Source organism: Thrips palmi, unplaced genomic scaffold, assembly GCF_012932325.1.
Source record: "Thrips palmi isolate BJ-2018 unplaced genomic scaffold, TpBJ-2018v1 HiC_scaffold_18, whole genome shotgun sequence".
Lineage (NCBI taxonomy): Eukaryota > Metazoa > Arthropoda > Insecta > Thysanoptera > Thripidae > Thrips > Thrips palmi.
The window spans coordinates 19,403,871-19,418,849 of record NW_023144627.1 but is presented as its reverse complement, the minus strand read 5'-3'; the positions used below and the strand labels follow the sequence as shown (position 1 = coordinate 19,418,849).

General features: G+C 60.0%; 1 protein-coding gene across 1 annotated transcript; it reads left to right on the top strand.

Annotated features, from left to right (window-relative positions):
• Window positions 1–3,034: 3,034 nt before the first annotated feature.
• Window positions 3,035–14,952, top strand: LOC117645030 (arylsulfatase B-like). The gene is made up of 6 exons (XM_034384912.1): window positions 3,035–3,450; window positions 12,063–12,449; window positions 12,568–12,832; window positions 13,099–13,256; window positions 13,576–13,945; window positions 14,134–14,952. Exons 1-6 carry the CDS (start codon window positions 3,328–3,330, stop codon window positions 14,586–14,588), a joined length of 1,758 nt encoding a protein of 585 aa, XP_034240803.1. The 5' UTR covers window positions 3,035–3,327; the 3' UTR covers window positions 14,589–14,952.
• The last annotated feature ends 27 nt before the right edge of the window (window positions 14,953–14,979 follow it).

Below are 14,979 nucleotides of genomic sequence, written 5' to 3'. Positions count from 1 at the left end.
GCACAGTGGGCCAGAAGACCGGTGGAGGCGGCCAAAACTCTAGACGCGTTTTGAGCTCCAGAGTCGCTAGACAGGACTCGAACCGAACGTGTGACCCCACCAATAGATTCCTCGTTCGGAGAGAAATCCATTGGTGGGCCGCCTCCACCGGTCTTCTAACCCACTGTGGAGACGAAAGCTGACGAGCACCCGCACTGTAAGGCACTGCATACGGGCCGCGCGTGGAAGAGCGGCGCAGAACGGCGCAGCAATGCATAATAAGTGAGTCATGAATTTTGCCGCGGTCCTGCCTTGGCCATGCGCGGCACATTTACATAGAGGCATCGCTCTCGGCTGGAGCTGGAGGCGGCTGGAAGCCCAGGCCGGGCCCGCATGCTGGAGGCCGTGGAGGCACACTAGTTTTTTTTTTTTTTTCAAGAACAAAATCATACTCACTTTTTCTGCGGACATCTAATTTTTTTGCCTTCTTCTCCTGCAACACTGCCGGCGGCCGGGCCACAGTGGGTTTGCCAGAAGACCGGTGGAGGCGGCCGAAACTCTAGACGCGGTTTTCGCTGGGACTCGAACCGAACGTGTGACCCCACCAATGGATTGCTCTCCGAACGAGGAATCCATTGGTGGGGTCACAGGTTCGGTTCGAGTCCTGTTTGACGACTCCGGAAAAGATGCGTCTAGAGTTTTGGCCGCCTCCACCGGTCTTCTGGCCCACTGTGCGGCGCGGCGGAGCGCCTGTGCGGTAGGCAATGCCGGCGGCCCGGCGTGCGCGCCAAGGATCGTACTGCCTACCCGCTGCATGACAGGCGCTATGTGGAGCAGTGCAGAGCAGTGCCTGTGGAGCGGCTTGGGCCCAGGGCAGGCTGTCGGTTCCAACAGCCATCCCAGCGTGTCCCATCGCCTTCGACGGTCGCTGCGCCACGCAGCGCCGCGTCGCACGGGTTGCCATCTCCGCCAAGCCGTGTAGGCGGCAAGTTGGCAACCTGCTCCGCCCGCTGACAGGGCGCGCGGCGCTCCGGTGCTGACCCGGCAATACGTGCGATCCGCGTCGCGAAAGCGCGACACGGAAAAATGTTGGAGTCTCAGCGGCAAAAATCGGCGCGGCCACTGTTCCCGCTCAGTGGATTCGCCAGAAAACCGGTGGAGGCGGCCGAAACTCTGGACGCGTTTCGAGCTGCAGAGTCGCTAAGCAGGACTCGAACCGAACGTGTGACCCCACCAATGGATTCCTCGTTCGGAGAGCAATCCATTGGTGGGGTCACACGTTCGGTTCGAGTCCCATTTAGTGACTCTGGGAGCTAAAAACTAGGCGTCGTCAATGTTTACGTTTACTTTCCGCGCAGTGTCTGCCTACTTTTCCCCCACGTAACGACGAAGATATCGGCCCATGCTGCCAGCGTCCAAACAGTCAAGGACGATTTTTTCGCCTCACGTCGCAGAGCCCCCCAAAAAACACACACACTAGCGGTGGGCCGTCAACGCCATTCATGGCCCGACTTCTTCGGCTGCTGCACACTGCTTGGCCTGGCTTGGCCTGGCTTGGCCGTTTTTCCGCCCGTTTGGCCGCTATCGGTGTGATGGCTGCGATGGCGCGACGGCGCGACGCGATGTGCGATCGGTGTGACGTGCGCCATCGAGTGTCGAAGCCGTTTCGCCGCGTTTCGCGCCCCGCGCTCCCGCCTCGCTCCCGAGTAGGGGAGAATTCTCACGACGTGTCGCGGCACAGTGCGCCAGAAGACCGGTGGAGGCGGCCAAAACTCTAGACACGTTTCGAGCTCCAGAGTCGCTATGTGGGACTCGAACCGAACGTGAGACCCCACCAATGGATTCCTCGTCCGGAGAGCAATCCATTGGTGGGGTCACACGTTCGGTTGGAGTCCCATTTGGCGACTCTGGAGCTCAAAACGCGTTTAGAGTTTTGGCCGCCTCCGCCGGTCTTCCGGCAAATCCACTGTGGATTCCACGCCGTGCAGTGCCGTCGGGCCGCCCTCGCCTCGCCCTGCTGCCTCGCGCCTCGCGCGCTCCAGTCTCGTTCTCATTTGATTGTCCGTCTCACTCGCATCCACTGCAAAGGCGGCACACACTACCACTCGCCGATCCGCTCCCACGACTTTCTCGCCATATACAGCCAATATCCGGCGCCAGTCTTTCAGTCTCCGGATCCACGGCCGTATCTCATTGAAGTCTTCCCCCTCCCCCCTCCCCCGGCGGGGTGGCTTTGGCGCGGGGCGGCACGCCCTCGCGCCCCTCACGCCCCGCGAGATTGACAGAGAAACCAGCCTGACAAGCGGCAGCCAGACAGTTTACTTTACAAAATCTTTTCATCGGGGCGGTTTTGATTTAATACAATATTGGCGAACCATACAGATAGACGGCTGGCTGGGGAGGAGGGGCGCGTCCCACAGTGGGCCAGAAGACCGGTGGAGGCGGCCAAAACTCCAGACGCGTTTTGAGCTCCAGAGTCGCTAGATGGGACTCGAACCGAACGTGTGACCCCAACAATGGATTCCTCGTTCGGAGAGCAATCCATTCGGTTCGAGTCCCATACAGCGACTCTGGAGCTCGAAACGCGTCTCGAGTTTTGGCTGCCTCCACCGGTCTTCTAGCCCACTGTGCGGCCCCGAGGCGCGTGTCGGCGATCACGAAGCACCCGAAGCACCCCCTCGACGCCGTGGTCTGGGTCGAGGCCTTCTCGTCGCGGTGGCGCGAGCCGAGTGCATCATACGGTGTTTCCCGCTGACGCTGCGGCCGCCCCACGATGCCGCTTGCGTAATGTGTGTGTGTGTGTGTGTGTGTGTGTGTGTGTGTGTGTGTGTGTGTGTGTGTGTGTCTGTCGGCGTGGTGCGCGGGGAGTGCCCGCCCCACCCCCGCCCCGCCCCTGGCGGCGAAAGGGAGGTAACTGAGCGCGGCTGCCGGTGAGTTACGCAGACACAGAGAGACCCGCGCCTCCCGCGAGCCGGCGGCGTGGTGGCGGCGTGGTGGCGGCGTGGTGGCGGCGTGGTGGCGGCGTGGTGGTGGTGGTAGTGGCGGTGGGAATGCGGGATGGTAGCCGAGGTAGGCGCCGTGGTTCGGAAGTCGTCCCGCCTTCAGATCGCGGGTTCTGTTCGGCGTGGTTGGGTTGGTTGGGCAGCCTGCCACTCAGCCTCCACGTCGTCGAGGTGGATCCGGACGACAGCCATGACGGCGCCGAGCACGAGTGACAGGCACGGCGTGGAGTGACGGGCCGAGTGACGGGTCGAGTGACGGGCGAAGTGACACGCCTAGTGGAGGACGGTCCAGGACTAGTGGTGCGCGGCGTGGGCGGTCCGTCCGTTCTGCTCGGCCTGCTTCGTGATGGCGGTGACGCTGCAGCTGGTGCTGCTGGCCCTGGTGGCCCTGGTGGCCCTGCTGGGGGTGGCGGCCGTCGGCGCGGCGCCCGGCCGGCCCCACATCGTCATCATCCTGGCTGACGACCTGGTGAGTGCCCGTCAACGACGCCGCCGGACCGCGCCAGGCGGTCGAGAGTTTTGGCCGCCCCCACCGGTCTTCTGGCCCACTGTAGGCCGCCCCGCTGAATACTTGATCAGGCGGGCAATTTCGGAACCGGCCGCCCGCCGTGGGGCTGCGGGGGCGTAGGCGTGTGTACTTAGACAGACGCGACCACGTCCGTGTTTCTCCAGCACAAAACTGACGCGTCAATACAAAAATTCAAGTTAAACTAACGCTGTGAAAATAGTGACAATTTTATTCTGGTACTGCTTTTTCTTATCTAAAAATTTATTTTGATTGTACTGCTACGACTCTGTCCCGTAAAACAGTCCAGACCGTGTAATGTCTGATCGACTGTTTGCAGAGATGACAGGCTGCCGTCCCGAGCGACAATTTTGCCGAGTCATCTTGTTGGTCGATTTTGCGGTCTGAAAGCGTGCCTTTTGGAGCGTGCCCGTGTGTTCACATGCACGGCGTCTTGCACAACGCCGAGTCCAGCCCAGTCACCCCATAGCCCCGGGGCGGGGACCCACAGTGGGCCAGAAGACCGGTGGAGGCGGCCAAAATTCTGGACGCGTTTTGAGCTCCAGAGTCGCTAAATGGGACTCGAACCGAACGTGTGACCCTACCAATGGATTCCTCGTTAGGAGAGCAGTCCATTGGTGGGGTCACACGTTCGGCTCGCGTCCCATTTAGCGACTCTGGAGCTCAAAACGCGTCTAGAGTTTCAGCCGCCTCCACCGGTCTTCTGGCCCACTGTGGACCCCCCCGGGGGGCCGCGGGGCCTCGGACTGGTCGGGGGCTTCCGGCGCTCTGTCCGACCTGTCCGGCCCCCGCGGCTCTTCGGTTTTCGCTCGGGTCACGTTCGGGGGCGCTCCGCCGGCGGGGGGTTCGGGGGCGACAGAGACAGACAGGCAGACAGACAGCGAACGCGCCGGCGGGGGTGTAGTAGAGAGAGACAGACAGACAGCAAACGGCACGAATGACGTCCATCGCGGACCATTAGACTAGTCCGGCACACTGATTCTGAGCGGCGCCTTGTCTCTCTCGCACTCGTGGGGCGGCCCGTGTAGGTGCGAGAGAGACAGAGCGACGACTCTCGGAATCAGTCTGCGGCTCAGTGATACCGTCCGAGCACCTTCCCACGTCAGCGGCCGGCCGGTCAGTACCCCAAAGCCGTGGAGAGTGGCCCCGCGGGGGACGGGGCGGGGCGGGGCCTATACCCTGAGTCACCTAATGACCGCTCTGACGCAAAGGACGTCCGAGAAGCGAGAGAGAAAAATAAATCCCAGTGAATAATATTTAAAAATTAACCTGAAAAAAAAATCAGTAAAATTTAAAAAAAAAATACGATTTCAAGAAATCCTAGGAGTCACGAAGTCAATTTGATTATTGTGTAAGAGTGTGGAGAAAGAAAAGAAGTGGTGTTGTGAAGTTGTGGCTCAGGGGACTACCAATGGCAGTGGTACCAATGTGGTCGATGTGCCATCCGTCGAAATTTAAACTTGACAATAAATAGAAATCAAAATGCTGGAAAATTCAAAAAATTCCAATGCTAATGTATTCCGCAGTGTTCTGACAATGGAACATCTTTGAAGTCCATCATGATTAAAATGTTCTTAGCAGAAAGAAGTCAGTAAATTAATTTTCTCGGGTTGGCAACTATTTTCTCGGCGTCTGCGCCCTTGCGAAAATCGCGAAGCTGAAAGCGCCAGCAGTCGCGCATTAAAACTGCCCCTCCATTGTTGTGGACGTTGAATTGTTTGGCTTGTTTCAAAAGGCTATGGTTCTCTAGTCATGTTTTCTTCAATTCTGTGTAATAGTTCTCCCTTACAACGTATCAACACCACGACGGTTGGTTTGACAAACTTCATAAACTCGGGAGGGATGGTTTCGAAACGCGGGTGAGTCTTGTTCGAGGAACATGAGCACTGCAAGTCGCGAGGTGGAGCGAAGTGGTCCTAGTGCTAACTGAATCACAACAACAACACTGCGCATGTCCAAAAACACTCCAATCAAGAAGTATTATTGGATAGTTCTACCCGAAAAACTGCGTTCGAACCGGCACCAATTCTATTGTTGCATCTTGTCTACCTGCAGTCAAAGAAATTTTTCATTTCGAACGTTGCTTTTTCAGCTTTTGGAGTAAGCTGTACAGACCCAAAAAGAAGCTCCGCTATTGGTCCGCCCCGGCTCGGCTCCCCCCACTCCCTTTTTTTTCCTTTGACGAGTCGAGTTTTGCCATGGAAACGGCGATTTTGACAGCAAATTTCTCAAAATTGGCCACCAAATTTTTGACCAGATTTCAACATCAGAATCAGCGTTCAAAGTTCTACTAGTCTGCAAAATCTCATTAAAATCGTATAGAAAACTTCCGAAATGCATAAAGGGCCACACAAATCAAATCTCGAGCCGGCTGAGTCCTGGGTATACTATAAGGCTACTTCGTGCCTAAAAATAGTGTTGAGTTGCCATTGAATCACTGAATTTTGGAAGAAATTGACCGACGACGTTTTATGAAACGCGCCAACCGCGGCCCTGATAGGGACAGTTGGAGCCAACCGCACCCTCGGTCCTCCTTGTCAAATGGAAAAACGATGTTGTTGTTGTTGCTGTTGGTGGACTTCCAGTCCAGTCGGGTCGGGTGCTGTCTGCGGTGGACACCGCCTACAACGTATGTGAAAGTGCTAAGCCCCGCCCCACCGGCCGTGTGTGTGTGTTGAGTGTGTGTGTGTGTGTGTGTGAGTGTGTGTGAGTGTGTGTGTGTGTGTGTGTGTGTGAGTGTGTGTGTGTGTGTGTGAGTGTGCGCGTCTGGTGCATGTGTGCGTGGGCACACAATTCACCCTCTCACCCAGACTTTTCTGATCCGGCGCGAACTGTTCGGTACGCCCCGCCTTTTAACCTTTAGGCAGGCTTTGCACGGCAGCCCAGCGCTTCGCGGAGCTTCGTGGAGCTTCGCGGCGAATGAAATAGTTTCCAGCTTCGCCGGCGAGCGGTCGAACGGACATAAATTGGAATCCCACGCGAACCGGTGAAACGAAACACGGTGCGCGTCGCCGTTCGCGTGCTGTATCTGCAAAACGGCGCGCGTCTAAAAAAAAATATAAAAATTGGTTCTAAGGTTGGGTGTCGGGAAATAATGGCGAATCCGATCGCATTTGGCTTGGCTGGCCTCGGCCGCCGCCCCGGCGTTCCCGGGGGAGATGGTGGAGAGATTAGGTCATAGGTTACGTGGGCGCGACTCTGTCTCTCTCTCTCGCACTTACGGCCCGGTGCGGCCGGTCCACGCGCGTGCGAGAGAGACAGACGCCGCCGTGGGCGTGGCGCGCAGTGGGCCAGAAGGCCGGTGGAGGCGGCCAAAACTCAAAACCCGTTTTGAGCTCCAGAGTCGCTAAATGGGACTCGAACCGAACGTGTGACCCCACAAATGGATTCCTCGTTCGGAGAGCAATCTATTGGTGGGGCCACACGTTCGGTTTGAGTCCCATTTAGCGACTCTGGAGCTCAGGCGTTTAGAGTTTTGGCCGGTCTTCTGGCCCACTGTGTGGAGGTGTAACGCCTCTGCCACGCACATGGCGGGGCGTCCCTGGGCCGGCGCCAAAGCGGAAAACCTGGAAAATCTTCAAAACCAGAAAAGCCTGGAGACCTTTTCACGTTGCGCGCATTTGCGCGGGCGGTGGCACTTCGGCTACAGCGAGACAGTCTTTTCGCCGCGTCTTTAAAACAAGCCCTGGAAGGAGTTTCCACCGGCTGTGTAAATTGCGCGGCCAACGACCGGAAAATTGTTCCAACCGTTCCAACTCGTTGGATGTGGAGGCGGAGGCTCGGAGGGCGGGTCCTGGCCTTGCCTGGCGGGGGCGCTGTTGCTTGGGCTTGTTCCCACTGATCTAGCGCACGGGGAGGTTTAATCTGACTCAAGTGGGGCCCCGGCGTCGCTCAGCGAGACACCCCCCGAGTCCCCGACGACGGCCCCCGAGGCTAGACACCTCAGGCTGACTGCGCCATTCGACTGTGTGCGTGTGTGTGTGCGTGTGAGTGGGACCAATGAGGCTGTTCTGTGGGACGAATCAAGCAGGCAGGCGGTGTGTGGAGCCGTTGATCCCTGTGTGTCAGGGGCGCGTCTCTCTCTCTCTCTCTCTCCCTCTCTCTCTCTCTCTCTCTCTCTCTCTCTCTCTCTCTCTCTCCCTCTCTCTCTCTCTCCCTCTCTCTCTCCCTCTCTCTCTCTCTCTCTCTCTCTCTCTCTCTCTCTCTCTCTCTCTCCCTCTCTCTCTCTCTCTCTCTCTCTTTCCCTCTCTCTCTCTCTCTCTCTCTCGATGTGGCATGGCAAGAAAATGTCACGTCTCCGCGGGCGCCATAGATATTGGCGAAGGCCTTCCCTTTCCACCAGGCAGGGTCATGGCTGTGTGTGTGTGTGTGTGTGTGTGGTTGTGTGCATACATCCACGCACACACTTGAGTCCGTCCCTTCCCGATGCCGCACCCGCACAAAGACGCCCCGTTTCTGCCGCTCGCCGCTACAACAGTGTACCTACATCCCCATTCCGTAATTCGGCTCGTGAAATCGGAAAGGCGGAATGGCCGAGGGCGAGTTTCGGCGAATCGGACCGCCGCTGCTCGGCCAGGCGTTCACCGTGACCGTGCGTTCGCCAGCCCGGTCGTTGCGTCAGTGCGCTGCTGTTTGTTCGGCAGTGCGTTTCGAGTGCAGGACGTTGCGCCGGCCGCCATTAGTTGAGTAAACCGCTGCAGAAACTATTACCCAATAAGACTTTTCCCGACGACTCGCCGCGGAATGCGGGAGACACACCATGCAGCGGCCGCACTGTGGATTTGCCAGAAGACCGGTGGAGGCGCCCGAAGCTCCAGACGCGTTTTGAGCTCCATAGTCGCTAAACGGCACTCGAACCGAACGTGTGACCCCACCAATAGACTGCTCTCCGAACGAGGAATCCTGGTCGGAAGCTGGTTCAACAATGCCTCAGCGGGGGCAGCTATCCTCGAACGCACTGCCGATAGGCCAACGGCGTGGGAGCTGGCGGTCCTGCACTGCACTAACCCGCCCACCGCCTACCAGTGGGCCACCACACGCTCCGAACTTGGCGTGTTTAGCGCCGCCGGCACTGATCAGAGCCAGGAGAGACAGAGAGGCAGAGAGAGAGACAGGGAGAGACAAAGAAGCAGAGAGAGAGAGAGAGAGAGAGAGAGAGAGAGAGAGAGAGAGAGAGAGAGAGAGAGAGAGAGAGACAGAGAGGCAGAGAGAGAGACAGGGAGAGACAGAGGGAGAGAGCCCCTCCAGGATTCAAGCACCATAACACTAATCCCGAGGGTCGGGTTACGACTCACCTCCCCGTGGCGAGCTCAGCATTCACGGGACGTGTGTTTGTGTTGGAGCGGGCTGCGCGTCGACGCACAGTGGGCCAGAAGACCGGTGAAGGCGGTCAAACTCCGGACGCGTTTTGAGCTCCAGAGTCACTAAATGGGACTCGAACCGAACGTGTGACCCCACCAATGGATTGCTCTCCGAACGAGGAATCCATTGGTGGGGTCACACGCTCGGTTCGAGTCCCGTTTAGCGACTCTGGAGCTCGAAACGCGTCTCGACTTTTGGCCGCCTCCGCCCGCGCCGCCTTTCTTCCACCAGGCCCGCGGAGCCGACGGGCCACACAAGCCGACCGCGGCGCCGGAATCCTCTCCAAAGAAGTGTCGACTTTTCGGGTCAAAGTTAAAATCCCCGAAAGTAGTGGCACGGCAGGGCCAGGGCCGAGGCCAGGGCCAGGTTGGGGTTGGAGGGAGAGTGCCGCTGCCGCGCTGCCGCAGTGTTTCGTGTTTCTTTGCGCGTCGGCTCCAAACTTCTCTCTCCTCGCGGAGACGTTTCTTGTTGACAGTGGCGGTGCGGCGCGGTGCGGCGCGGTGCGGCAGGCTCTGCAGTGTGGCGATGGCCCAGCCGGCGCCCTGGCAGGGCTGGCAGCCCCAGGCAGGTCTGGCAGGGCTGGCAGCGCTCGGCTGATCATGGCGCCGAGAAGAGGGAGCGGCTAAGTGAGGACTTGGGAGGTGTCGGTCTAAGTCTCCGCAAAGTCGCTGGAAAAGCCAGGCGGGCGAGGCGGAGGCGGACTTGTCAATCCCGCAGTCCTGCCACCCACGCCACTGCAAGCGCTGCAAGCCTCGTCAGCCTGCGTCACCCTCGACCCTGTGGGCTTCCCCGACCGACCGTATCCGCCTCGCACAGTGGGCCAGAAGAGCGGCGCAGCCGGCCAAAGACGCGCTTTGAGCTCCAGAGTCGCTAAACAGGACTCGAACCGAACGTGTCACCCCACCAATGGATTTCTCGTGCGGAGAGCAATCCATTGGTGGGGTCACACGTTCGGTTAGAGGCCTGTTTAGCGACTCTGGAGCTCAAAGCGCGTCTGGGGTTTTGGCCGCCTCCACCGGTCTTCTGGCCCACTGTGCAACGGCCTCAAAGCGCTTCCGGACGTGGCCCCCTGTGTCTCGGTGAGGTTGGCAACCCTTTCGACACTGGTTGCGTCGCGGCTCCTTTTTTCGGCCACTTAGGTGGCAACACTGCTCGTTGTGAGTCCGCGCAGTCCGTCCGGGGCGTCCGGGCTGTTGGCGGCTTCGCTTTGTGATTGATCGCGGCCGTCGCTCCATCTCCGCGGCTTACGCCTCGCCACGCCACTGACAATGACAAATTGGCAAGTAATGGATGGTTGGCAGCGCCGAGCCGCGCCACTGTAGGCGCCACTTTGATTTTGGCACTTTGGCGGGCCTGCGCGGCGCGCGCCTTTCCGCAGTGTTTCCGACCGCAGCCCTGATTGGGAGGCGTCTGTTTCACTTGATGTTTTTTTATTCGCTCCGTCGGCGTGTTTTTCCGTCCGGACATTTCCTCAGACGGAAAAGCGGGCGGAAAAGCCGGCGTCGGCTGGTGCGTCACGGCGGCACACTGCAAGAGAAAGACCGCCGGATTAGGGAGTCTTGTCTCTGCAGCGAACAAGTATACACGAGACAAGAAGTGTTCTGCGAATCTCGACTTTCCTTCCAAACGTGTTCCCTTTTTGAAAAATTATTTTAACTCACTTTAAAAGAAAAGTACCATTAAGAGCCTCACAAAAAATTATGACGAGAAAAATTTTAGTTCGTCAACCTTACCTAACCTTACCTAACCTCACCTAACCCGACCTAACCTTACCTAACCCGACCTAACCTTACCTAACTGACCTAACCTTACCTAACCTATCCGAACCTATCCTAAACCTAACCTTAACCTAACCTAAATCAACCAAGACAGCAGCATTTTCCTGAGCTACTATCTTAGGGCGTCTGTTTGAGGGTCTCGGGGGACCAGCCCCTCCTCCGGCGGGACAAAGTGGGTGACTCCTCGAGTTGCTCGCAGCGCCCCGCGGAAAAGAATTGACCCCCTTTAGTTAATTAAACCGAGCAGACTGCGCGCCGATTCTGCCCCCCCCCCCCTTTCCACTCTCAATCCGCTGAAGCGTGGGCGTGTTCGCGGCGCTTGGGAACAAATCGCGTGGATCGTGCATAAATTAGGCCGCCCCCTCCAAAGGTCCTCCGGGGGGCTCGCGCGTCGCGCTGCCGACTGATTTTTCGTCGCTCTGTCTCTCTCGCTCCCATACGGACGCCCCGCGAGTGCGAGAGAGACGGAGCGACTCCCTCGGAATCGGTCTGCAGTGCCACTAGAACAATACAACGAACGAAACGAGCGGCAGTCTTTTTTGGCGCGGCGGCGCGCGCCGCCAATACTTCAAACACGCGCCACTTTTTTCTCTTCCATTTTTGTTGTTGTTGTTTGGGGAAAATGACGGAGGGGAAATGGCTGTCGTGGGATGCCTTCCGCGTCACCAGCAGTGACGCATCGGCGGCGGCGTCGGGGGGTCTCTGGGAGTCTCTGGCGCGCGACCGCGCCACAATAGAGATCCTCAGAGCGTCTCCGCGCCACGATAGAATAGGGATGACCTTTCGACTGCTGCGTGCCACCGTTTGGAATTCGGTCAGGCGTTCGGCCAGGCAGACTGGCAAAGCTTTGTCACTTATTTTTAATGATGATTTCATTCTGCCATCAAGTGACGCCCAAAACATGGTCCAGAATGTTGACGGTGCATGGCGATGCCGCAATGACGTAGCACAGAGCCGCCGAATTTCGGCGGCCGCCCCGGCACGGCTGGCCGCCGGCTCGGGCCAACTCAAGTCGCATGTGTTGTCCGACTGAAATGAAACGAGAACAAACAAACAAATACAGGCGGGCGGAGCTGGCTCGTCCAGAGCGAGCGGGCTTTTAATCCTACCGCCGCGTGGCAGCCTGGCAGCAACCCGACCTTTCCTCTGGGTGGAAACTTTCCCGCCAAAGCGGAGGCCGCGCCGCGCCGCCCCTGCCCCATTTGACGGTCCGGTGCTTTGACATTATTGTTGTGAAAATTATTGGCTGGGCGGGGGTCGCGTTTCTCGGACGCCGGCGAGGACCTCTGCGAGGACCTCTGCGAGGCCTCCGGGGAGCGGCCGGCGGGCTGGCGGGGGCGTCTGGCGGCCAGGACCTTGCCCGGCCTCGCCCAGCCTCGCCGATACACCATAAACCACCCTTTCTTCTTGTTCCAGGGCTGGAATGACGTCAGCTTCCACGGCTCCGACCAAATCCCGACCCCCAACATCGACGCGCTCGCCTACAACGGCATCGTGCTCAACAACTACTACACGCAGCCCATGTGCACGCCGTCCCGGGCGGCGCTGCTCACCGGGGTGCACCCCATCCACACCGGCATGCAGCACGGCGTCATCCTGGAGCCGGAGCCCTGGGGGCTGCCCCTGGACGTGCCCGTCATGCCGCAGTACCTGCGCGGCCTCGGGTACCGCGCTCACGCCGTCGGCAAGTGGCACCTGGGCTTCTTCCGCGCCAACTACACCCCCGAGGCCAGGGGCTTCCACTCGCACTTCGGGCTGTGGAACGGCTACCACGACTACTACACTCACCAGACGCAGGGCTCGGTGAGTCGCCAAGCGGCCTCATTGCAACAACAAAAATAAAAACAATGGCGAGCGGGGTTTTGAACCCACGACCTCGGTGATCAGAAACTACGTCGCTAACCACTACGCTACCCCGCAGTTCATCGACATGGACGGCTACGACATGCGGCGCGGCATGGCGGTGGACTGGGGCTCGCGGGGCGGCTACTCCACGGACCTGTTCACGGACGAGGCGGTGCGCGTGATCCGGGACCACCCCGTCGGCGACCGCGCGCCGCCGCTGTTCCTGTACCTGGCGCACCTCGCGCCGCACGCCGGCAACTACGAGGCGCCGCTGCAGGCGCCGGCCGAGGCCATCAAGGCCTTCGGGCACATCAAGGACCCCGAGCGCCGGGTGTACGCGGGTGAGTCTCAGGGTCAATGGCCGTGACGCGTTTTGAGCTCCAGAGTCGCTAAATGGGACTCGAACCGAACGGTACGTGACCCTACCAATGGATTGCTCTCCGAACGAGGAATCCATTGGTGGGGTCACACGCTCGGTTCCAGACCTGTTTCGCGACTCTGGAGCTCAAAACGCGTCTAGAGTTTGGGCCGCCTCCACCGGTCTTCTGACCCACTCTGCGGCGAATGTTTCGAGGTCTGCGATTCTATTCCTTTCCGAATTTTGCAGCGATGGTGTCCAAGCTGGACGAGTCGGTGGGCCGCGTCGTCGCCGCGCTCCAGGAGCAGGACATGCTCTCCAACTCGGTGATCGTGTTCGCCTCGGACAACGGCGCCATCACGTCGGGCCTGCACCCCAACAAGGGCTCCAACTGGCCGCTCAAAGGGGTAAGGGCAACTTGCGGACTCGGACGAACGCGGACACGGGGCATGCACGCCCACACAGTGTAGATGGATCCAAGCGAAAACAGGCGCCCACACAGTCAGACAGACAGGCAGGCAGAAACTGAAACACGGTCGAGTTGACCGGATTCTCGCGGGGCTACAATTGTCGTACTTGCGGCTCGAGCTTGGCGCGAGTTGGTCCAGATTTGCCGCGTCAGACACGCGCGTGGGCTGACGATGACGTCACTGCGTGGCTTGGCGGCCGCCAAGCCGCTTTGTTTCATTGTTTTTGCTCCACTTTTCGTTGTTGTCCGCTCCGCAGGTGAAGGGCGGGCCCTGGGACGGCGCGGTGCGCGTGCCGGCCTGCGTGTGGTCCCCGCTGCTGCAGCGCGCGCGCCGCACTTCGCAGCAGCTCATGCACGTCACCGACTGGCTGCCCACACTGCTGGCCGCGGCCGGCGCCGCCCCCGCGCCCGGCCTCGCGCTGGACGGCGTCAACCAGTGGGAGGCGCTGTCCGCCGCCAGCGGGGCGCCGCGCAAGGAGGTGCTCGTCAACGTGGACTACCGCGCCTCGGGGGCCGGCGGGTACGCCGCGCTGCGCCTCGGCGACTACAAGATCGTGAACGGCACGGCGCTGCTCGGCTACCAGGACGCCTGGCTGGGCGACTCCGGCCTGGAGGAGCCCGCGCCCGGTGAGTGTGCCGGTGCAGGCGGCCAAAACTCTAGACGCGTTTCGAGCTCCAGAGTCGCTAAATGGGACTCGAACCGAACGTGTGACCCCACCAATGGGTTGCTCTCCGAACGAGGAATCCATTGGTGGGGTCACACGCTCGGTTCGAGTCCTGCTTGTTCAAACTGCTAACGAAACCGCCCTCCGCAGGCGTGGACTCCGTGGCGCTGGCGCGGTCCAGCGGGACGGCGCGGTCCCTGGAGGCGGCGGGGCTGCCGCTGGCGGACGGCGGCGTGGCTCGCGGCGTGCGGGCGGCGGCCCGGCTGCGTTGCGGCGCCTCGCGCGTCGAGAAGGACGGCTTCCGCTTCCCCGAGTGCCGGCCGCTGCTCGCGCCCTGCGTCTTCGACCTCGCCGTCGACCCCTGCGAGCGGCGCAACCTGTACGGCACGCCGCTGCTGCCGCCGGACGTGCGGGCCGCCCTGGAGGCCCGGCTGGCCGCGCTGGCCGCCACCGCCAGGCCGCCGCGCAACGAGCCCTCCGACCTGCGCGCCGACCCCGCCTACTGGAACAACACCTGGACCAACTGGGCGGACCTCCTGGACGCGGCCGACGACGGCCTGCCCGCCATGTTCCAGCCCCGGCGGCGGGGCTCGCGCTGGGGCTAACGCCGTCAGTGTTGCCAAAGTCCCACGACGTCGAAAGGGGCAGCCAGGACACTGTGAATATACTGAGCCTGCTCCTGCGAGGGCAGGCTGAGGTTGGCAACCCTATCGACACTGTGCACTGTGGGCGTTTTGAACTACTTAAGGCCACACCACGAAGCCGTTAACCATGGCCCGGTGAACTTAGTGTGCGTTTCCTCGCCGAGGACGAGAGCGAGCCCCGCGCTCGGCAGTGGGACTGGCTGCTCTGCGGGATGGCAAGGAAGCACCATTCTACTCCGCGCGGTGAAAAGACTCTTGGAGACTCTGTGTCCGCGAGCAGCCGACAAAAGGCGCGACAATAAATGCGATTTATTTATGCCCTCAACAGAGTCGTCATTGTCCACCCTCCAAC

What these genes read in the sequence shown, in the direction of transcription:
- LOC117645030 (XM_034384912.1), top strand. Translation starts at nt 3,328, where the DNA reads ATGGCGGTGACGCTGCAGCTGGTGCTGCTGGCCCTGGTGGCCCTGGTG. An exon ending in CTCACCAGACGCAGGGCTCG is followed by an intron (nt 12,450 to 12,567) that starts GTGAGTCGCCAA and finishes GCTACCCCGCAG; the next exon opens with TTCATCGACATGGACGGCTA. An exon ending in CGAGCGCCGGGTGTACGCGG is followed by an intron (nt 12,833 to 13,098) that starts GTGAGTCTCAGG and finishes CGAATTTTGCAG; the next exon opens with CGATGGTGTCCAAGCTGGAC.